Source organism: Sphaeramia orbicularis, chromosome 21 (genome assembly GCF_902148855.1).
Source record: "Sphaeramia orbicularis chromosome 21, fSphaOr1.1, whole genome shotgun sequence".
Lineage (NCBI taxonomy): Eukaryota > Metazoa > Chordata > Actinopteri > Kurtiformes > Apogonidae > Sphaeramia > Sphaeramia orbicularis.
The window spans coordinates 6,201,032-6,226,800 of NC_043977.1; the positions used below are offsets into that span (position 1 = coordinate 6,201,032).

The 25,769-nt window shown below is 36.1% G+C and overlaps 1 protein-coding gene across 4 annotated transcripts in view; it reads left to right on the forward strand.

The window, feature by feature from the left end:
* Positions 1-25,769, forward strand: part of LOC115412167 (partitioning defective 3 homolog B-like) — a 387,150-nt gene that overhangs the window by 166,295 nt on the left and 195,086 nt on the right. For 3 of the 4 annotated variants that reach the window (XM_030124503.1, XM_030124504.1, XM_030124507.1), the window contains exons 16-17: positions 280-401; positions 12,812-12,856. In XM_030124503.1, the coding sequence (XP_029980363.1) occupies positions 280-401; positions 12,812-12,856 (167 nt within the window). The remainder of the gene's footprint in view (positions 1-279; positions 402-12,811; positions 12,857-25,769) is intronic. The other variant, XM_030124506.1, reaches the window with a different exon arrangement.

Consider the following 25,769-nt stretch of genomic DNA (forward strand, 5'->3'; position numbering starts at 1 on the left):
AATAAACAGCGTATCATGATTAACAAAAATGAGATTATGATGATGATAATAATAAGTAAAGTAAGTAAGTAAAGTAAATTTTATTTATAGAGCACTTTTCACAGACAGAGTCACAAAGTGCTTTATCAATTCAAATCAGAATCAAATTAAGTTTACAGAGACCCAACAGAATCCTTTAGATAAGATTTACATTCACTCGAAACAAACAAAAATTAGGGGGAAAAAAATCACTGGAGCTGTAATTTACCAGACCCCTGCTGTGATTTTGTCTCATCGTAGCTTCAGAGAGAAACTGGATCAGCCGGCACCTCCAGTCCAGAACCAGAACCAGCGTCAGTTCCAGCATGTTAAAGCCTCCAAGAGCATGGACCTGGGTACGACTCAGAACCCGCAGCACACTGGTGGGGAAACATTTTCATTTATATTTGCACTGCATGGCGGCTGCATGCACATCTTACCCTTACAACACCAAACGCCCGGGCTGCCGCTACTGACCGTAAACTGACCAAACTGACCCCGGATCAGGTGGAAGGGGACGCTTTATGTCTGCTGCACAGTTATGGTGATGGTAAAACTCTTCGGTTGTGCATATGTGTGCTTTATGTGCTTGCTGGAATGAGAAAATGTGTCTTTTTCATGCATGAAGCTACAACTCTTTGCTTTTGAGCTGTTGTTTTCAGCTCATCTGCCAATGACCATGAGCTACTGTGAAGGCCAAAAAGTGCCTTTACTTATAATGGTCCATATGTTTATGGCTTATAATGTGGAAATGATTAGAGATATCAATATAGTTCCTACTCCACTGATAGAAGTCATATATGGACTTTCATTTGGGTCCATAACCTCTGACCTTGAGTAAATTGAAGGGTCAAACTCTAGGTCACCAATGTCTAGATTTCAACTATCTTCTCCAAAACTACTGGTCAGATTCATTTCAATTTTTTATGTAGCTTCCTCAGGATCATATCTACAAAGGTTGCTCACAGCTTTAACAAAATTTGAGTTTTTAATTTTTTGATGAATTTTTGAGCTATTAAAAATGTTCCTTTACTTATAATGGTCCATATTTTGATGTCTTATAACATGGAGATGGTTACAGATATCAATGTAGTTCCTATTGATCACTGATAGGAAGTCATATATGGACTTTGATTTGGGTTCATGACCTTTGACCTTGAGTGACCTTGAAGTATCAAAGTCAAGGTCACTAATGTCTAGATTTCAACAATCTTCTTCTCTGGAACTACTGGTCGGATTCATTTCAAATTTTTTATGTAGCTTCCTCAGAACAGTGTCTCCAAAAATTGTTCACATTTTTTATTTTTTTTATTTTTTTTAGAAATTTAGAGTTTTGAATTTTTGACAAAGTTTTGAAATTTAAAAAATTTGCCTTTACTTATAATGGTCCATAATTTGATGGTTTATAACATGTAAATGGTTACCGATATCAGTATAGTTACTATTGATCACTTATAGGTAGTCATATATGGACTTTCATTTGGGTTCATGACCTTTGACCTTGAGTGACCTTGAAGGGTCAAACTCAAAGTCACCAATGTCTAGGTTTCAACTATCTTCTCCAAAACTACTGGTCAGATTCATTTAATTTTTTTATGTAGCTTCCTCAGGATAATATCTAAAAAGGTTGTTCACAGTTTTGACAATATTTTGAGTTTTAAAATTTTTTGACAAATTTTTGAGCTATTAAAAATGTTCCTTTACTTATAATGGTCCATATTTTGATGGCTTTTAACATGGAGATGGTGACAGATATCAATATAGTTCCTATTGATCACTGATAGGAAGTCATATATGGACTTTGATTTAGGTCCATGACCTTTGACCTTGAGTGACCTTGAAGGGTCAAACTCAAAGTCACCAATGTCTAGATTTCAACTATCCTCTTCTCCTCATTTCAGATTTTTTATGTGGTTACAAAGGACCTTGGAAGTTTTGAAAAAAATTGAGTTTTGAATTTTTAGGAATTTTTGAAATATTGAAAATGTGCCTTTACTTATAATGGTCCATATTTTGATGGTTTATGTTAGAGATATTAATATAATTCCTATTGATCACTGATAGAAGTCATATATGGACTTTGAATTATTTGAGTTCTCTTCCAGTGAAAGTACCACCCACTTGTATTGTTAGACTGATCTCCTTCATCCAGACCACAGGACTGGAACATAGAGACAGAACCTGACAACCTCACAAATTCAACTTGTTATTGATTCAGATAGAACCTGACGCTGACATCCAGGGACACTGGAACTACTTTCTTTGATAAAACAAAGTAATCAGCCACAGTTTGGGCTTCATTACAGTCTGTAAATACTTCTCTCCACATCGGCTTCGTCACCTGTAGCTCCCAGATGAGTTATTTCTCTGAAGCGCTTTAATCATTATTAATAAAAAGTCAACTCTACAGACATGTCTGAGCTCACGCGTACATCTGTGTGATATGACAGTGGATGCAGCAGCGAAACAATGGCGTATTGTTCCAAATGTCACTTCCCTCAGTCGTCCTCTTTACGCTGCCGGAGAGGGAGGCACAAAGAGGGAAAAACAGGAGACAAAAGAGCAGGAGACTGTTTAAAAAGCACTGACGTCCATTTGTACATGAATTAAAGGGTGATAATATGTATGTGATGTATGTGTGTGCGTCAGCTTTGGAAGATTTACACTCAATACTTTCCTGACAACTATACGAGGTTTAATTCATGACGGGATTTTTTTACCAAACCATGGAACAACTGAAAGAACAGCTTATTATGACTTATTTTTTATGAGCAACAGCGCTGAAGCAGGATTTATGTGATGTTACACCTAGAAATCTACTATAGGGGAGGGTCTGTCATGTCTGAGGATAAATCTCAGTCCGATGTGTTTTTATTCTTGTGGTGTTCATGAAAACAAATTGTTCACCTACTGATTAAAAAAAAAACAACAACAAAGAAGGTGAAAACTTAGACCTGGATGAAAGGAATTCTGTCAAAACTCAAATACCATTACCAACTTGAAACAGTAACGATTATTATTAATATTATTAAATAAATGACATGCTTGAACATGTGTTTTGAGCGCCCCCTAGAATAATTTAGAAGTTAAACCCCCACATGAGGATAGACTGAGATGGAACAGATTTGGTAACACATCAGGTGACACATTAAAAAAGCCTCTTGGAGCCAAGTTCTAAGTCCAACTTTTAGGATTGCATCTATAAATCCATCCATCCATCCATCCATCATCCACTATTGTCCATCCATCCATCCATCCATCCATCCATCATCCACTATTGTACATCCATCATCCATCCATCCATCCATCCATCCATCCATCATCCACTATTATCATCCATCCATCCATCCATCCATCCATCCATCCATCCATCCATCATCCACTATTGTCCATCCATCCATCCATCCATCCATCATCCACTATTGTACATCCATCATCCATCCATCCATCCATCCATCCATCATCCACTATTATCATCCATCCATCCATCCATCCATCCATCCGTCATCCACTATTATCCATCCATCCATCCATCCATCCATCCATCCATCCATCCATCCATCCATCAGGTCCAGATCTACAAACACACCCTAAACCCAGCAGGAAATCTCAGATATTGATTCAAACCTACAGTTTTTGCCCCATTTTTTCTCATTTCCAGCAGTTTTAACAAACTTGTCCAAGAGACTAAACCCAAAACCGCTTCAGATTTGGTCAGTTTTATCTGATCATAATTCAAATGCACCAAAACACTGTGTTTTTGTGAAATAGTGTTGTTGTAGTGACTTGCTGAATTTCGTTGTTTCTCCCAAAATGGTTCAGAAGTTCCCCCTAGAAAATAAAAATAAGGTTATATAAATAATGATTTAAAAAAACCCTCCACATGAGGTTTGAGATGCACCAAATTTGGTAGGCACATATTTCACAAAAACCCAACAGAAAATGGAGATTTGCATATTAAAAGCCATTTCCAAGTTTAATTTTAATTACAGTAAATGCCCTATTTATGTTTTATGCTAGTTTGCACTTTTATTGTTGAGCACGTTGTTATTGTATTTGTGAAAAGTGCAATAGAAATAAATTTTACTGATTTAACTATGTTCAATATGCAAAAGGAACCTCAACTCAAGAGGTCAATCATCACTTTTTATGTTTGTAGATATATTTAAATAACACAGCAACAGCAGCAAAGACGTGACTGAAATGGAATAATATTGTGAATTTCATTATTTTTTTGTCTTAGTTGTTTATTTATTCATGGACAGTTTACATCAGCTGTAAATGTGCCGGTGTTGCTGACCCTGGGCTACTTGTTTCATCAGTACCAAAACAATAAAACAACAGTAAAAGTTAGCTCAGAGAAAACAGAAATGAAATAAAAAAGTATAGGAGTGAAAGATGCAGTGTTAAAAGATAGATAAACTATTAATATACGGATGAAATTTAACGACAATGCAAACAAATGGTACAAGAAAAGGTAGAAGTTAGGGCTGGGCGATAAAACGATAAAAATATATATATCGCGATATAACTTTTCCACCATAGAAATATGAGTCATTCATCCATGCTTTGACAGACGTGAGAACAGCCAATCATAATTAAGTAGTGTCGCATTGAACCAATCATGCTAGAGTCACGTCAAGTTGGATTGACGCACACAGCACAGGCATAGGAGCAACCGCAGCACACATGGTAATGTTTGGGCTACAGCGGGAGGTAATGAGTGTTCCCTCGGGAGAAAATATGACAGAGAACTGGGGTGACTGGGTTAATGAAAAGTAGGGTGCGAAGCGTTTCGGTTCTGGCGTACAACAGAGGCATAAAAACGGGAGTCGGACGGTCAAAGCATGTTGTTTCACTTTCAGTTTATGCTAGTTATGGCATGGAGATACGCGTGGCTGGACAGACAGGGGGTTGTGGTCTGACTTGCCTACCACAATACTAATACACACAAACCATATGGCCGTGTAAATTAACCTGTTTAACCCTGACCATATTTTCAGGGGAAAAACGCCTAAACAGACATACCCAAAGTAAATGAAGAATTACTTCACAATAATAAGGTTCATATGGATGTTCTTGTTGTCTATGGACATTTAGAGACCTCACAGAATCTATTCCCATTGTCTAAACAAGAACTAGAAGCACTCGGAGAGCACAGACCTCCACCAAGGCTGATCAGTGGCCCCCCCCGTGGGCCCCCCCACGCCAAGGAGGTTATGTTTTTGCCAGGGTTTGTTTGTTTGTTTGTCTGTCTGTCTGTCTGTCTGTTTGTCTGTCCGTTAGTGTGCAACATAACTAAAAAAGTTATGGACAGATTTTGATGAAATTTTGTTGGAAATGGGCCCCCCCCGTGGGCCTCCCCACCCCCGATCACCACCAAAATTTAATCATTTCTTCCTTATCCCCTTTCCAACAAACCCTGAAAATTTCATCCAAATCTGTCCATAACTTTTTGAGTTATGTTGCACACTAATGGACAGACAAACAGACAGACAGACAAACAAACAAACAAACCCTGGCAAAAACATAACCTCCTTGGCGGAGGTAAATATTGTATCTGTTACTATGCCTGAGTAAACTGTAACAAACTAAAAGAGAAATTAGAATTTTTTATCCTCGCTTGTTTTTTTTTTTCAGTTGGATTGACGATGATATGCATAAATTAATTGTTCGTTTCGGAGATTTTTAATAGTGTATATTTCACCCCACAAAGATTAAAAATCATGTTTGAACATTAAAGTTTGCACTAAAATACACTTTTGATGTACTTTTATTAACATTAGGGTCTAAACTTTGAGCAAAAGTTGATAAAAAACATCCATTGTCTTGATTTATTATATTTTTACAGTAGATGAATATTAATATAATTTTTTAGGCCCGCGGGCAGGCCGATAGGGCTAAAGGGGTTATTAAACTTAAAATGCTTGTAAGATGGGGGTCAGTAACTCTTTAAAATGGGGGGCTGGGGGGAAATGAATAAAGCGGATGGAATAATACATAACAGTGGTGGTGATGGGGGGGTAATTCTAAGAGTGAAGGGGGGGACTTCTCCATTGCCCACTCCCAATTCACCCCTTAGCCCCTCCCCCTTACCCCTACCCCTTGGCTCTTGCACTGGCACTACCCCTTGAAACAGATTTGCAAGGGGTAGGGGTTGAAACATTCCCCTATGAAATGAGACAACCCTTCCAGACCTGTTAAATCATCATCAGCAGTCATTAATGCCGCTACAAACAGATGCAAAAACTTTGTTTCTGAAAGAATTCGCCATGCCGTCAGCAGCTGTAATTGTCTCTGTTCCATGGGCCTTGGTTATCTTTTTGCAGCCATCGAATATAAAGCACAGAAATGTGATCTATAACACATTGAAACGGCATTAAACGGACTATCAAATGATGAAGTTGTTTAGGTAGAAAATGCGTACGTTTGTGTGTTTCTTGCGTCACACTGCTGCACTTTTTGGCTGTGTTTACCTCCATCTTGCCGATGAGTCAAACAGAATTATGGGAAATTTCTCCAACCCCTCTGTTTGTAGTGTGGTCCTTAAATATCTCTGTTTCGAGGGTCAAACAGCCCTCCACCTTAGCCCTTCCCCTCCGTCTAATTGAGAATCGGGACACCCCTACCCCTTCACGTGTACGCACAAAACAGAGTGGAAGGGGTAAGGGGGAGGGGCCAAGGGGTGAATTGGGATTCAGCCCATAAATACTGCAATGTATGTACTGTATTTCTCTCTCTCTCTCTGATGTCTTCACAACTAACTTGTGAGTAACGGAAAATTTAAGCTTGACAAAAAAATACTGATTTGATTTATATCGTGATACATACTGATTTCGTGTGATATGAAAATAAATATCTTGATATGACTTTTTTTCCATATCGCCCAGCCCTAGTAGAAGTAAAGTATATGACATGAATGACAAATGTAAATCCAGAAAGTTCCTGTGGTCTCGTTTCCCAGTGATGGACATTTTTTACTTACACCACATGTTTGAAAAGGTCTACTCTCATTCTTACAACAAGAACCAACTTTATTATCTTTTCCTATTAATAATCAGTCTGTTAAACTCTGTTTTTGCCGACCACTGCTGCTCATAAACTGATGATTTGGGTGTGAGTCTATGCTCTATATCATTTTTTTATTATTATTATTTGGGGTGAAGAAGAGACTAGAGTTAGACAGCATTCTCAGCATTTTATTCATGGGTTAGTTACATAAGTTCATTTCTATTTATTTTGACCTGATTTCATTTTCAACTCAATTAAAAATGTAAGAAAATTTTAATCTTGGATCCAAATTATGAACTTTTTACCCCGATATGACAGTCACCGTGCTTCCAACTCTCTCCAGCTGCAGTATTATTGGACTATTCTGCCCAGTAGTACACAACTGATCTAAAACTAACTCCACATGGACACAACTACATTTAAGACAGGTCTCCAGAGGAATTATCTGGATTTTGTGATGATTTTCAGAAAGTAAAACCTTAATTGAACAAATTAATCCAATATATTTCCCAGAGTCACAAGAGGACAATGCTTACATAATAGACACTTTGTAAAGTAGTGAATTGTTTGTATCCACTGAAACACTAGAGTTTTTTGTTTCATTTGTAGAACAGTGCATTGTCGTACCATCACAAACATGAGTGTATTAAAGTTACATATGGCCATTTCTACTTATTAAACAGTGGAAATATAGAAATAATGGCCTGGTACCTTCTGTAGATGACAGAAATAAAGGCCTGGACATGGAGGAAATATAGTCTAATGTCCTGTAATGATAAAACACGTCGAAAAGAGATGTTCTGCAGAATTAATAGACACTACTCTTTGATTGATTGACTGATTGAAATCTTTATTTCGAACATGTAAACAGTGAAATCAAAACAAAACCAACCAACATAATATCACTGAGGATACATATAGGGTTGATAAGTAAACAAAAGAGAAAAAAATAAAAAATAAAGAAAAATAAATAAATTAAATTAAACATGCTCGAAAAGGAGTAGGAAAAAGTAAAACTTATACACTCCTACCCCCAGGGGTGTCAAACATACGGCCTTTGGGCCAAAACCAGCTGGCCAGACGTATCGATCAGGCCCGTGGGATGAATTTATGAGATGAAAAAAAATTATGCTGATGATATTAATAATCAAGGATGTTAAAATCAGTTTAGTTCAAGTTCCACATTCAGACCAATTTCATATCAATGTACCAAAGTACCAGTGAAATAATCATATAACCTATGAAAAATGACAACTCCAAGTTTTTGTCTTTGTTTTAGTGCAATAAAAGCATTCAATTATGTAAAAATATTTATATTTACGAACTATCCTTTCACAAAAAAAGATGTGAATAACCAGAAAAAAACTGAAAAATAAGTGCAATTTTAACAATATTATGCCTCAACTTATCATTTGTACATGTGCTTTCCACATAATGTTACACAAACATTTGGTCACAGGTAGAATATTGTTAAAATTCTGAAGTTTGGAACTAAATAAGAACAATTTCTTCAATATTATGTCTCAGCTTATTATTAAGACAACTTACCAATCACAGTGCATCTGCAAATACACAAAACATTTAGCAACAAGCAGAATATTGCTAAAATTGCCGGTAATTTTCAAGCTGTTCACATTTTATTGCTAAAGGGTTTTTATGCTATTATTTCACTTTAGATCATATTTGTCTGTATGTGGAACCTGAACTAAAACCAGTTCAACATGTTTGACTTTTAATATGTTCAATGTAACTTTTGCACTTGGCAAATTCATTCTAGAGACCGGATTGGAAACTTTGGCGGGCCAGTTTTCGCCCACAGGCCATATGTTTGACACCCCTGATCTAAAGTAAAATAATATCATAATAACCTATAAATAATGATAACTACCAACTTTCTTCTTGGTTATGAACATATTTACATATACAAACTGTTCTTTAACAATAAAATGTGAATAACCTGAACAAATATGAACAACCTGAAACCTTAAGTGTAATTTTATCAATATTCTGTCTGTTACTAAATGTTTTGTGTGTCTGTAGATCCGATGCATAATGCTCATGTATAAATGATAAGCTGAAGCATAATATTGTTAAAATTACACGTATATTTGTTAAGAAATTTCAGTTTTTCCAGGTTATTCACCTCTTTTTTGCAAAAGCATCACATGTAAATGTGGATTTCTCATTATTTATATGTTATTATGTTATTTTACTGGTCCGACCCACTGGAGATCAAATTAGGCTGAATGTGGAACCCGAACTAAAATGACTTTGACATGCCTGCTTTATATACTGTAAAACAGGGGTGTCAAACATGCGGCCTGTGGGCCAAAAGCGGCCCGCCAAAGGGTTCGATCCGGCCTGCGCGATGAATTTTGAAATGCAGAAATTACACTGAAGATATCAACAATCATTTTAATTGCAAGGGTCACATACAGAACTTTTTGTTTACTTGTATTTTATTGTTTCATTTTTGAAATTTTCCTACAAAAACATACAGAACATAGTGTCAGTTGACGTCCTGTATACTGTCCACTTTTTCCATCGATCATCACATGTTGCTTGCTGTAATCTTTTATATGCAAGTCTTTCCATGTTGTGAATTTTTTGCACAATGTCTCAAATTTTTTTTTGGGGGGTGGGGGTCCTCTTTACACCATTTTTGTGTGATGGCTTTTTTAGATGCTAACGTACAGACCAATTTAACCTCAAGTATAAAAGAAGAGTTTAAAACGTAGACGTTAAAGCCCACTCTCCTGGTCTATATGTCGGTGGTTTGCATCACACGTGGCATCTCCAGATCTGCTGAAGTAGGCAAACGTTTACTGATCCACAAACTACCAGGCGCACAGCGTTAGAAACACACACCAAAGTCGAATTACACCCCAGGCTTGGTTTTCATTAGAGAAGAATTTGCTGGGAGAAAGCCCGTTACTGCAGGGTTTTGCGGTGTGATTATGTGTCTGTGTTTTTGTGACAGCGCTACCAGGCAATGTGTTCCTCGTTGGCGCTAACATGCTTTGTGGCTTTAGGAAGAGAAGGAGAGAAAAAAAAAGGGGGAAAAAAAATGTGGGAGAGGCAGAAAGTGAGTGAGTGGATTAACAAAGAGAAATGATGGAGAGGATGGTCATCAGAGGAGGGGGGAGGGAGGAGGACGACGCAGGATTGGATGAGTGTAAGCGGAGGAAATCCAAACAGCGGTGGACGGATGAGGGGAAAGGACATGGGAAAGGGAGTGAAGTGGCAAAAAGAAAAAGAAATGAAAGACTGAAGGAAGAAAAAAGAGGAATTAATCCACTTCAGTAGCAGTGAGTTGACTCGACATCACAGCAAGAAAAAAAAAAAAAAAACAGTCAAAAGCAGTCACTCCCCCTGTGTTTTACATAATATTATAATTGAAAATAATGAGCAGAAAACAAGCTCCGGGTCTTGTTTTTGTTTGTTTGTTTTTGTTTTTGGGATGAGGCACATGTGGAAAGCAGTTTCACCTTATGTGAGTGGGAACAACAGCTGGAAACAACAACGAAACAATCCTGAAAATAAAAGTCTATGTAGGACAAAAAAACCTCGTAGATTCAATGTTCTAATAGTTTGGGATTTTTCCTTATAGTTTAGTTTTATTTAGTTTTGACTTTTTTGTCTCTAATTCAGTTCATTTTAATTAGTTTTTAGAGCAGGTTTGCTAGTTTTTATTAGTTTTTGTTTTTTTCTAACTGCTTACTTACCTCCACCAAGTAGCTTATGTTTTTTCCAGCGTTGGTTTGTCTGCCTGTCTGTCTGTGTGCAAGATAACTCAAAAAGTTATGGACGGATTTGGATGAAAATTTCAGGAAATGTTGATACTGGCACAAGGAACCGATGATTAAATTTTGGTGGTGATCATGGGGGGGCACTGATCTGCCTTGGCAGAGGTCTGTGCTCTCCGAGTGCCTTTCTAGTTTTAGTTTAGTTTTAGTTTTTTCATATCTTTTATTTTCCTCACATCATATTCAAATAAATCCCAGACAGGACTCTGCTGCTTTCTCCCAACTTTAGTCTCCATGTTGCAGGTAGTGGACGAGAAACCGATTCTAAACGACAAGTGACGGGAAGTGATGGAGCACAAAGTGCCATATGGTGCTGGGTCAGTGTATCTTTTGGTAATTGGATTTTCTTTTCAGAAGCAAAAGACAAACTAGTGGTTAATTGATTTTCGTTTTAAAATAAAAGAATTAAAGTTGAATTTCAAGGCGTTATTCTTTTTCAGTGTCAAAATAGATAAACCAAATTTAAACAACGGATTGATTTTCTTTTTTCTTTTTTATAACAAAAAAGAAAGTTACTACCTGATAGAAATGGACCAAAAACAGATGTTTTTTTCATTTTCTGAGACCGGATGTTGTCATTTTCAAGGAAAGAGCACTAATGCCATCGAGGTCACCAAGATTCTTATGAACAATTGGTTTGTACAAAATCTGGACATCGTAGACATGCGCCCTCCATGAAGGTCTATGAACTCCAGATTTTGTGCGAACTGGAAGATTCGTACAAACCGATTGTTCGTAAGAATCTTTGTGACCTCAATCTTTACTTGAAAATGACAGCATCCGATCTCAGAAAATGAAAAAAAAAAAACCCACCAGAACTCTGTTTTTGGTCCGTTTTTCCATTTCAGTCAGGTAGTAACTTTCTTTTTTGTTATTAGAAAGAGAAACCAAAAATCAATCCATTTTTTAAATTCGGTTTGTCTAAACTGAAAAAGAAAAACACCTTGAAATTAAATTTTAATTCTTCTATTTTAAAAACGAAAATCAATTAACCACTAGTTTTTCTTTTGTTTCTGAAAAGAAAATCCAGTTACCAAAAGATACACTGACTGTGCCACCAGCTAAAATTGCTCGAGCAAAATAAATTAATTTGTTATGAATCCAACATTGACAAAAATGAAAACGAAGGGAATTTTATCTGTAATTTTTATATGTTGTAGTTAGTTTTGTAAGCGCACAATACAGTTTAAGTTAGTTATCGTTTTTTCTGTTAATTATAGTTTTTATTTATTTCAAAAATGTTTTTTCAATTCTAGTTTTCGTAATTTTGTTTGTTTTCGTTAACGATTATAACTTTGCTTAGAATTAGAGCTGGGTGATCCCTTAATCTGTCAAATAATTGTGATTTTGTGACATTGTGTTATTAAATTAAACAGGTGACATTCATTCTAAATTGCCCCACATTCAGTTTATTGCAGTATTATACCAGCAGCTTTTAATCCAGTATACTGAATGTGTATTATCAGAATCAGAACACTTTATTAATGTTTATATCTCAAATCAGCATCTGCAACAGGACATCTTACTTTTTTCTTGTTAGACACAATAACACAAAGACAAAACCTCCAGAAAACAGAGGAAACTAAACTTATCTTGTTTTAACTTACCTATACTTGATTTTACCACAGATCAGCTAGTCCTACTTTAAAGTAACAGTGTAAATATATATTTGGTTCATTTTAAATCTCCATCAAGTCTTTATTTTATCAATTTTCGTTGTACTTCTGTGATAATATCATCTAAAAAATATGCAAAAATGCACTTTCCCATTAGATAAAAACAACAAATTACAACAAAAAAAGGCACCAAACACAGCTTCGACCTCCAGAAACCTGTTATCTTTTGGGTCTACAACATTTTATACAAAGTGAGACCGTTAAAATCATGGATTGTGATTGTATATAATCCTTTGACCACATAGACCAGCCCTACTTTTAATACAAACCAGATGAGATGTGTTTGTTTCTGTTTTTCAGTGGCGGATGAGAGCAATGTTGGATCTTTGGTGGTTAACTCTGCAGGTGAGTCAAAGTCCTCCACTTCTATACCATCAACATCAGACACATAAAGACACAGAACAGAAAGAAAAGACAGAAAACATCAAAGTAAAGGAGGAGGAGAAGAAGAGATCCTACAGCCAGACCATCACACTTCATAGAAACTGGACTTGATCAAAGTGTAACGTATGGACGCGTGATCGCGTTCGAGTGCCTGCACCGACTTCGTTTCTAATCTAAATCCATCAAGTCTGGTTCTACCGCTTTATGATTTACCACTTACGTGAAACAGCAGGAAAAAAAACACACCACTTCAGCCTGTGTTTGAAGTTTCCACTCCAGCGCCACCTCCTCTGTGTTCTTTCCTCCTATAGTTGCATTTATTGGCCACTTGAGTTTCCTCCTGCGTCCTGCCTTCGTTTTGCAAATACCTCCGTAATTTGACCGAAGTGCAGATGAAAGTGGGCACGAACATGCCAAATATGAGCTGCTGCTTAAAGACACGAGACAATGAGACACACTCGTCTAAAGGGGAAGCATGAGAAGTCTAGTTTTTAGTGCGATAATCAAACTTTACCATGAAGGCTTTTACACTATGTGGACAAAAGTTTGTAGACACGTTGGATTCAGGTGTTTCTCTTCTAACAGGGGTCTGGGATACAAAACAATAATGAGTCATGTCAGAATATAGTTTTATATTGGGATGAATATCATTGTGTTAGTTAGTTTGGGTTAAATTGTTGTCTTTGTTTCTAAAATGCCTCAGAGATGGTTTTAATTTTTTCAACATTGATTTTGTTTTTTTGTTTTTATCCATGACTGATTTTAAATGTTCTACCTCTACATTTCTAAAATATTTTTCATGCTCTGACTGTAAATAATAATTTTCTATCACAACTAACCATCTACTTTCTTCACATCTCACTGAGGAAGAAAAATCTCCCATTAAACTTTAAGGAAATATTGATGTTTTTATCTCAAATCATCGTGAACAGGACATCTTACAGCTGGAGACATGATGTGTCCCAATACTTTTGTCCATATAGTTTATAAAACCATCTCTGAGGCATTTTGAAAGCAAAGATAAAAATGTAAAATAAAGATGTGATGAAAGTAGATGGTTAGTTATGGTAGAAAATTATTATTTACAGTCAGAGCAGGAAAAATAGTTTTGGAATTTAGAGGAAAAACATTTCAAATCATAGTCATGGATAAAAAAAACAGTGTTGAGAGATAAAAACATCCATATTTCCTTAAAATTTAATGGGAGATTTTTCTTCTTCAATGAGATGTGAAGAAAGTAGATGGTTAGTTATGGTAGAAAATTATTATTTACAGTCAGAGCATGAACAATTTTTGGGGAATTTAGAGGAAGAATGTTTAAATAAAGTAAAATCAATGTTGAGAGAAATTAAGTCCAAACCATCTCTGAGGCATTTTGGAAGCAAAGATAACAATTTAAACCAAACTAACCAATGCAATGACATTTATCCCACAATTTAAAACTATATTCTGACATTAGTCATTATTGTTTTGTATCCCAGACCCCTGTTAGAAAAGAAGCACCTGAATCCAATATGTCCACATACTTTTGTCCACATAGTGTATATGTTACAGTAGATTTAAACAGCTCTACTTAATTCAACTTGGATTTCCTCTGCTGTTTTATGTTTGTCAATCTGTCCAACTCTTCCACATTTGGTCTCTGTCTCAGTTTGTACATTTTGTTGCAGATCCATTATCATTTTAAAGCAAGTCTATATGAGATGTAAATGCAGAGTATTTTAGCATCGATTTCCTAATAGTCGGATCCCTAATAAAACAAAAATGAAGTTGTAGAATGGCCAAGAGTTGCTACATACTGTACCTTAAACCACCAGCAGGTAAAATTTACCCATTTCTCTTCCTTTGTCGTATTAATCAATTCACAAAGGACGTTTTTGGTCTAGTTTTCCCTTTAAGAACTATACTTTGCATGGACATTAGCACAAATCAGTCTAAAATGACACTGCAGATGGATAATAGACGACAATATCTGCATCATCATGTAGTTTCCTTTTGTTTTATCCGTTGTGAATTATTATAAATGTCTTAAAAGAGTGATATTTTGCTGTTTTAAAAATGGAATTATGCATTTTAAAACATTTGTCTGAACTGCGGCTCAACGGATGGCAACTTAGCAAAAATAATAACATCCCATAATAACTTTATACCTTCATAAGCCTCAGAATCAAAGTCACCTGTGTAGAAAAAAACACTGACATTTCAGCAGAAAACGACATTCTTTTCATTTAGAGCTGAGTCCAGGGGAGAAAACGATGGCTTCTATTTTAATGACTTACTTTCTTGGATTTTGACAGTTGTTTCTTACTGGTTCTCATCCTCGATTTGACTCACTACTCCCTCTAGTGGTCACATAAATCCCCCAGCCCATCAATGTAAAAAAAAAAACAAAAAACAAAAATAAAAACAGTTTATATCTCTGCAATCCACAATACATTGGCATCTTTGGCCGAACTTCACAGCTCTTTACTCTAAACACGAATGACAATTTTAGTTTTTTTTTTTTCGATATTTAAAGGAGTGATATTGAGCTTTTTTAAATGGAATTATGCATTTTAAATCACTTCCCTGTGGTCGACATAAACTGTGAACTGTAATTCAACTCCACCAGAATCTCTTTTGCAAGGGAATCCTGGATAAGATAGGCTGCAGCAAATACAAAACACACAGTTAAAACACAAATAACTGACACATTTAGTAATAAATAGGTAGTAAAAATAACATTTAGGAGCAGATTATGAAGAACAAGTGCGACGTATGGAGTCGGCCTCAAAAAAAAAAAAAAAAAAACGCTAGCTGGAAAAAATGAGCCAAAAACCATTACATTTTGGATTCGGGAGCAGATCCATAAAGAAGGTGGAGCTTGAACTTTTATTTTCCCCATTTGTTTCTAATATTACGACAAGGTCTGCATTTCTACTTTTAACAGCTTACCCATGCAAGTCAAGATCAATAAAACTGCGATTTCATTTGGTTACAGCTTCACGTTCTATTCTCTGTCAATGCAGGATTCTGAAAACTCTGCAGCTGCACTAAACAAAAAAAAAAAAAAAAAAAAAAAAATCTCCCATTCAGTTCAGATTAATTTGATTTGAAGAGTGTGGACTGTATCTCCTATTAGCTCCGTTATTGTGGAATAAGCCTGTATCCTTTTTTATTTTCTACCTGTTGCTTGTCACCGTCTCCTGTTTTATAATGTCACACAGCTCTGGGAACGCTTTAAAAGAGTGTTCCTGGCAAACACGCCACTTTTTTCCAACCTACTTTCCCTTCGCTGTAATGTATTTTTTATAACTGATATGCGTCCAACAGCCCTGCAACGGGACTTTGGTCAAAGGAGGGGTGGTTTCAGAGAGGAGGGGGGTGTGTGTGTGTGTGGGGGGGGGGGGATACTGGGAAGTGTGGAGTTTAGAAACAATCACTTCTGGGAATGCTGTTTTCATTTCCTTCCAATGGTCTTTCCCTCCACACCCCGAGAAACCACTGGGCAACCGAACAGCACACACATGTGAAACCATTAGCCTTATGGTAATTCTATGGTAATGGAAAGACTCCATCATCCTCTGGAAAATATGAACCTTGGAAGATTCGTATTATATTATAATTTTGTAGAATCTGAGATGCACAGTGACAGAAATGGGTGAATGTATTACAACATGTGGAGACCAGTTGAATGAGGGGAAAAAGTGACCTTTGGATCTATCTATCTATCTATCTATCTATCTATCTATCTATCTATCTATCTATCTATCTATCTATCTATCTATCTATCTATCTATCTATCGTTCTATCTATCGTTCTATCTATCGTTCTATCTATCGTTCTATCTATCGTTCTATCTATCGTTCTATCGTTCTATCGTTCTATCGTTCTATCTATCTATCGTTCTATCTATCGTTCTATCTATCGTTCTATCGTTCTATCTATCTATCTATCGTTCTATCGTTCTATCGTTCTATCTATCGTTCTATCGTTCTATCTATCTATCGTTCTATCGTTCTATCATTCTATCTATCTATCTATCTATCTATCTATCTATCTATCTATCTATCTATCGTTCTATCGTTCTATCGTTCTATCGTTCTATCTATCTATCGTTCTATCGTTCTATCGTTCTATCTATCGTTCTATCGTTCTATCTATCGTTCTATCTATTGTTCTATCAATCTATCGTTCTATCTATCTATCGTTCTATCATTCTATCTATCTATCTATCTATCTATCTATCTATCTATCTATCTATCTATCTATCTATCTATCTATCTATCGTTCTATCGTTCTATCGTTCTATCGTTCTATCTATCGTTCTATCTGTCGTTCTATCGTTCTATCTATCGTTCTATCTATCTATCTATCTATCTATCTATCTATCTATCTATCGTTCTATCTATCTATCTATCTATCTATCTATCGTTCTATCGTTCTATCTATCGTTCTATCTATCGTTCTATCTATCTATCTATCTATCTATCTATCTATCTATCTATCTATCGTTCTATCGTTCTATCTATCTATCTATCTGTCTATCTATCGTTCTATCTATCGTTCTATCTATCTATCTATCTATCTATCTATCTATCGTTCTATCGTTCTATCTATCTATCTATCTATCTATCTGTCTATCTATCGTTCTATCTATCTATCTATCTATCTATCTATCTATCTATCTATCTATCTATCTATCTATCTATCTATCTATCTATCTATCTATCTATCTATCTATCTATCTATCTATCTATCTATCGTTCTATCTATCGTTCTATCGTTCTATCGTTCTATCTATCTATCTATCTATCTATCTATCTACACTGTAAATCAGGGGTGTCAAACATGCGGTTCATGGGCCACAACCGGCCCACCAAAGGGTCCAATCTGGCCCTTCAGTGCAAAACTTCAGACAAAACAGTCAAGGGTGTCAAACTGGTTTTAGTTCAGGTTCCACATATAGATCTATAGAAGAGGATTATGGCCACTGCAAAAAAAAATAAAAATAAAAACAATAAGGTCTAATATATTTTTTTTATTATTATTCTGAGAAAAAATTCAGAATTCTGACTTCAATCTCATAATTCTGACTGTTTTAAATTTTTTTTTTTTAAATTATTGTTCTCATTCATTCATTCATTCATTCATTTTGAGCAGAAGAAAAAAATAAACATTTTTTGTGTACAAGGAACTAATATCCAAGCAAATACATTATTAAATAAAGGTGATCAAGACAAAATAGCAATTGCCGTCTACACTAGTAATAACCAAATTAATTCAATATGTACTGCTCAAAAAGGAGTGGGAAGACGAAAATATATTAAATCCCACCCCAGTCTCACATTTATACAACATAACACATTACTTTTGCTTCCTTCATGATAAAGTAACAGCTGTTTAGAGATTAAAGTCAGAATTCTGAGAAAAAAATGTCTGACTTTAATGACTTTAATCTCAGAACTCTGACTTTTCTCAGAATACTAATAAAAAAATTGTGTTGGACCTTAATTTTCTTATTTTTTTCCAGTGGCCCTAATCCTCTTCCCTACAGACCAATGTGATCTTAAGCAAAATAATATCATAATAACCTATAAGTAATGACAACTATGAATTTTCTTCTTCATTTGATGTGAAAAAAAATTACATTATGGCTATAAATAATGACAACTCCAAACTTTAATGCAAAAATGAAAATATTTGCATTAACAAACTATCTTTTAACAAATAAAATGTGAATAACCTGCACAAACAGGAACAACCTGAAATGTCTAAAGAAAATTAAGTGCAATTTTTACAATATTCTGCCTGTTACTAAATGTTTTTTTTGCATTTGTAGATCTGATCCATAATGCACATGTATAAATGATAAGTTGAGGCATAATATTGTTAAAATTGCACTTATTTTTCTTAAGAAATTCAAGTTTTTTCAGGTTATTCATTTTTTGGGGGGAAAGGATAGTTTTTAAATGCGAATATTTTCATATTTAAAAGTTATTAAGTTGTTCACAAGTAATTTTTTTTTGCACTGAAGCAAAGACAAAAATTTGGACTTGTCATTATTTATAGGTTATTATGCTATTATTATACTGGTTCCACCCTTTTGAGATCAAATTGGGCTGAATGTGTTTGACACTCATGCTGTAAATAAAACCCCATATTTATGAATCGTCTGAAAATCTGTGTTGTTTCAGACGTGCTTGACGTTTTTGTGGCGACGTTGATAAATATGAGCACAATCATTTCAATAATGAATAATAAAACGTCAGCTGCGGGAAAAAGAAAAACTCACAAGATACAATATCAGCAAGTATGGGAATGGTTGCAATAAATAAATAAAGCCACAGCAGAGGGATTCCAATTAGAAGCCAGTGAAGACGCAGTGACAGTTGTGTGAGAGTGAAGAAAAGACAGAGCCAACAGAGCGGAGTCCACGTCTTTGTACTGGAGGATCATTCCCTCCTCGTGCCACTTTAAATAGGACAGTGAAAACTGCTGACGAGTCGTGGAACAAACGGTTGCAGCTGTGTTTCTTCCACCGTGTTTTCCTTTGGTGATGAATAGAGTCTGTTAGTACCGGTATCAGCACATGAGAGACGTTTCCGTGTGAAAATAAATGTGAGGAATAAATACCCACAGGGACGACGACAAGTGGACGAAGACGGCTCGTACGCATGTGCATCTGCAGTTATTCAGCGTTTTAGATGTGTGTTAAACAGATGGAAATCCTAACATGATATATTGAAGGCGATTGTTATTTTTTGTATTATTTGTTTGGTTTTTGGACTTCATCCTTAACCAGAGAATTTCTCCACTGGTAGAAGTAAAGTTTTATCTTACGCTATGTGGACAAAAGTATGTGGACAAGTTGAATTCAGGTGTTTCTTTTCTAACAGGGGTCTGGGATACAAAACAATAATGACTAATGTCAGAATATGGTTTTATATTATTGGATAAATATCATTGCATTGGTTAGTTTGATTTAAATTGTTGTCTTTGCCTCCAAAATGAATCAGAGATGTTTTTGACTTCATTTCTTTCCACATTGATTTTATTTTATTTAAATGTTCTTCCTCTAGATTCCAAAAATATTTTTCATACTCTGACTGGAAATAATTATTTTCTACCACAACTAACCATCTACTTTCTTCACATCTCACTGAAGAAGAAAAAGCTCCCATTAAATTTTTAAGGAAATATGGATGTTTTTATCTCAAATCATCATGAACAGGACATCTTACAGCTGTAGACATGATGTGTCCCAATACTTTTGTCCCTATAGTTTATAAAACCATCTGAGGCATTTTGGAAGCAAAGATAACAATTTCATTTCATTTCTCTCAACATTGATTTTTCTTTTTTTTTTTTTTTCTTTTTTTTTTTTTTTTTTATCCATGACCATCATTTTAACCTCCTGAGACCCAGGAAATGTCAGCAAAGTACCGGCTTTTTTGTTTTTTTATTAAATAAGTGCCTATATTGGAAACATCATGATGCAACAGTTTTTTCAGATGCAGTTTTTTTTTTAATTTTTATGGAATGTCCTTTGTGGTGGACAGTTTTCTTTTCTTTTTTTTGTATAAAGTTGTGAAACTCTAGTCCACAAATATGGACAGAAAACCCATAGCTGGGTCTGAGGAGGTTAAATGTTCTACCTCTAAATTTCTAAAATATTTTTCTTGCTCTGACTGTAGTATGTATTATAATTGTAATATATATTTTTCTGGTCTAATATTAGAATATAAGTCACTAATCTTTTTATTTACCTGTAAAGTGGGTATTTTACCCCTATGGATTTGTCTTTTACCTTCTCAGAAAAATCTCACACTTTGGATTTCTTGCCCACTCGATGGAATTTCATGACTAATGGAGTGGTGTTTGAGTATAAAGGGCTCATATTTCTCTAAACCCACTTTTCTTAGTCTGTGGTTCATTTATTTGTGTATTTGGACCCTAATAGTTCATAAAGTTTTAATTTGACCCCTCCAGCTGCTGCAAAGCTATCTTTATATTCATTTGGGCAAAAATCCAGTGGATTTCTACAACCTGTTTGAATTCTTGCTTAATTTGTTATGTTTTACAACTAGTTACATCACGACATTTGCACATATAAGGTCCAGACTTCAGACGAACATTTCTCAGAGTAAACCATAATTGTTTGTCAGCAGCAGCGGTTGTAGTCCATACTGAAAATATGTCCAAACTTGGAGCCCATTACCTAAAATGTTCAGTTGTTGGTTGAACGGGACAGAGCAGCACAGCCAATAACCTGGAGGGGGCGGGGCCTGAAGTGGCTCATGTGCATTTAAAGGGCCAGCGCTCCAAACCACCTTTCTGGTGTCATTACTCAGAAATAGGGTTAAAGATGGACCTGTGGAGTTGAATGAATGAAGAATTCAGAGCCAAGCAGAGCATTTACAGTTTATGGAGACCACAGAGAAATGTTGGAAAATGAAGAATAACATTTAAAAAAAAAAGAAGCAAAATATCACTCCTTTAATCAATCAGTTGTCTGTCATTGACTAATGTTTATGTAGTTAGCTGTACTCCTAAAATATTGAAATACTCTATAATCTGAGGGCTCAAACATATCCATATTGTGCTGGTATTATAAAAAAAAGTGCTCCATATCCAGGATGCTTGTCGGTTTTTGTTGTCATTTTCTGGTTTATTGTCTTTGTTTTGTCTAATTTTCCTTCCTCCACCCACCACTAACACACTCTGTCTGTGCTCTCGGTTACTGGCTTGCCAACGCCATTCAGGCTTAGTGGCTGACAAACAGTCAGAGCAGCTTAGGACGAACAGCGTCTCGGTGAAAATGCATGTGTGTGTTTGTGTTTGCGTCACGGGGCCGGGTTGTGTATGTGTGTGAAGCTGAGGGAGGCTGGTGCGGTCCATTGTCTGAATCTGTCCCTGGTGGAACTTTGACTTTGACAACAGTCACACACTGACAAGACTCTGCCAAAACTCTGTCTTCAGAGAGTCGCATCTCTCGTATTTCCATCCCCTTCTTCCTTTATCTTCCTCTTGGTTTTTTATTGCGTTCTGGTCTCTGCGGCGCCTTTTTCACTTGGCGATAATTTAACATGAAACCTACCTGTTTGTCTGTGGTGGTTTGATAAATAGACTTGTCACAGGAGGACCACTATGTCAGTGTCCATGTGTGATGTTCATTCATGCTACTTTTTTTTTGTTAAAACCATCCTCAGACACAAAATTCAGTAGTTAACATCTTTTGCTTTTGTGCTGATTTTAATGGTTCAATATGTAATTTTTTTATTGTATCCAGAATCTGTATTATGCTAGTTGATTTTTCTAAGCTAAAATCTCTCTAGTCGCTTTTCCACTGACCCTCAAATTGTACAAATATAACTTATGTTATATTGTAATGTTTTGTTTTAATTGTTAGATGTTGTTTTTTTATGCTTTTTATTGTGTGTAATGTGACCTTGGGAGACTTGAAAGGCGCCACCGAATAAAATGTATTATTATTATAATATTATTATTGTTGCACATAAAAATTTGCCTAACGGAAAAACGACAGTGAAAAGTTTTTGCACATGCAAGAAGTCGTTTTTAGCATATTTCATTCCATTTTGTATATTGTGCAAAACTGCAAAGGAAAGACCTTTTTGCTCATCTAGAGTCACGTGAACAAAAAAAATGGATGTTGATGGATGTTAAAACAAGAGAGTTTTAAAACAGACATGTCGCAGTATATGTGGAGACATGAGGAAACCAAATCATTTTATAATTTAGTACGAGATAGAGGAGTAACGAACATTCTAGATTCAAAACAACACATTTACGTTCCTCGACATGTTTATGGAATGACTTCTCATGACATCTCGCGGTAATAAATAAATCATCGCATTTGTGATTTAGTATAAAAACTGACATTACACCGTTCTGTTTTTTTGACATGTAGTAAATGTCGATGAAGTTTTGCACATATGTCCAGTGGAAAAGGAAAAAGGACTTCTGTTGCCAACACATTCCCGGTTGGAATATTTCAACTTGTTTTGCACCTTACAGTTCTATTTCAGCACGACAGTTATTATCCAGATTCTACACAGATCTTTTTATACTTCTAATTTATAGTGTACAGTGTATAATGTTTGCTCTTACGTTTTATTTGTCTTTACTCCGGTTTGCTGTGGTTTTATATTGTTACTGAATGTGTGTCATGCTGCTGCTACTCTGTAATTTCCCAGTTTGGGATAAATAAAGTCTATCTATCTATCTATCTATCTATCGATCGATCGATCGATCTGTCTATCGGTCTGTCTGTCTACCCACCCGTCCTTTCTTCCTTCCTTCCTTCCTTCCTTCCCTGAACATGGAGGAGCATCACACACTGCAAACTAGGAGCAGTGGGTTGCCATATCAGGGGTGCAAATGGGGGGGTTAAGTGTGTTGCTCAAGGGCACATCTCCCAATACTTTCTCTGCTGGTCCAGGAGTTGAACAAGCAACTCTTTGCTCACAAGCTGATTCTCCAACCTTCCAGGTTATCCCTCTTCATGAAGAAATGTTTGGTAGAAATCTAAAAATAATGGCTATTCCAAACTCTTTCTACTCTTCATCACATTATCTTTGAATAAACACAGATCCAATCATAAAAATATATATGAACAAAACCTTCAAAATAACACAACAGATAAACATCTGAATTTGCCATCGGTGAAAACACATTTTATATTATACAGGATACTGATACTGGAAAATATCATTAAACATTCATGTGGTGTTTGAATTTTTTTATATTTTATTTTTGCAAAAACTCTTATGCTTGTTAACAAAATGCACAATGCCACCGTTCTGCTCCTCTACAGCAGCAGCAGTGACAGTACTAGATACTGTTAGCTTGGAAATTAGTTGACTAATGTCACAAACAAGCAGGGCAAACATCATTTAAGCACATTAGAAGAAGGAAATCCATATTGATTTTTTAAGTTCGGAGCTAAAAATTAACTATTAATTATCTTCTGATCAGTCGATGTTGAGATAATTGATAGCTGTAATTACCGATCGTTCTTAAGATTTCATCAGACAAATCCTGAAGTTTCTCTCCGCTGATGTCGACTCTTGCATCTTTAGGATTTATGCCGTTCAGGCCTAATTAGAAAAGGTGTTGTTTACGATACCCCGACATTAACTGCCCTATAATGCTGTGTGTGATTTACTAAAATGGCCGGTGCTGATCGTTAGAAATGCACTTGTATTATTTATTTGCGAACGGCTGCTTCCACTAACATTACCAGGAATCTACTTAGTTTAATTTTATAGGTTTGTACATGCGCGCTATCGAGTCTTTTGTGGCATTCTTGTCTGAAACAAAAGATAAATATCCATTCACTTCTTGACATATTTGGGTTAAAGTCTAATTTTCAGCATCAATTTGCCATAATTTACAATGCATTCCTCCAAATCAACATATTTACGTCATACACATAATTGATTCCGTCAGTGTTTTGTCCCCCGCTCTTTGTTTTCTTACCTCGTGTCCTACTCTGTCTGCTGTGTTTAGCGCTCTGTGACATTTCATTGTATTTGCGTCTCTTGGCTGCCTCTCTGTATATCGAACGACCTTTGACCTTCTTCCGTCTCTCCTGGTCTAAATAAATAAATAACAGCGAGCAGTAATCAGGAGATGGTCAGTGCTGTCGCTTCTCGCCAGTCTCGCCATTTATCCATATCAGTCTGTACCCTCTAATCACTGACATGTACTCTACTATATATTGTATGATGCTTGAGACACAGAGAGGGCATGTAGAGGGGGAGGCAATTTGTTTCTGTCTCGCTCTCTGGACTAATCACTTGTATTCTCCGTAATGGATTCATTTTCAAAAGGCTTTGTGTAGTGGACGTGCTCAACCATACGGAACAAGAAGTGCATTTTCAGAGTGATACTGAAAGCTGAGATGACAATTAAAGCATCTATATGTGGTATTCCTACTTTTAAAGCACTCATATTTGTCTAAACCCACTTTTATTAGTCTGTGGTTCATTTATTTGTGTATTTGGACCCTAATAGTTCATACAGTTTGAATTTGAACCCTCCGGGTGCTGCAAAGCTATCTTTATATTAATTTAGGCAAAAATCGAGTGGATTTCTACAACCTGTTTCAATTCCTGCTTAATTTGTTTCACTTTGTAACTAGTTACGTACATTTGCAAATATAAGGTCCAGACTTCCGACGAACATTTATCCAGTACGACATAATTGTTTGTCAGCAGCAGAGGTTGTAGTAAAAACTGAAAATATGTCCAAACTTGGAGCCCATTACCTAAAATGTTCAGTTGTTGGTTGAACAGGACAGAGCAGCACGGCCAATGACCTGGAGGGGGCGGGGCCTGAAGTGGCTCATGTGCATTTAAAGGGACAGCGCTCCAAAGCACCTTTCTGGTGTCATTACTCAGAAATAGGGTTGAAGATGGACCTGTGGAGTTGAATGAATGAAGAATTCAGACCCAAGCAGAGCATTTAGAGTTTATGGAGACCACAGGGAAATGTTAGAAAATGCATAATTGCATAAATGCATAAAAAACAAAAAAAAAACAAAAAAAAACAGAATATCACTTCTTTAAATATAGAAAAATATTACCTGAAATTGGCCGACACGGTGGTGCAGTGGTTAGCACTCGTGCCTCACAGCAAGAAGGTCCTGGGTTCGATTCCAACACCAGTCATCGGGGGTGGGACCTTTCTGTGTGGAGTTTGCATGTTCTCCCCGTGTCTGCATGGGCTCTCTCCGGGTACTCCGGCTTCCTCCCACCATCCAAAGACATGCACTGATAGGTTAATTGGTTAATCTAAAATTGCCCATAGGTGTGAATGTGAGAGTGATTGTTTGTCTCGATATGTCAGCCCTGCGATGAACTGGCGACTT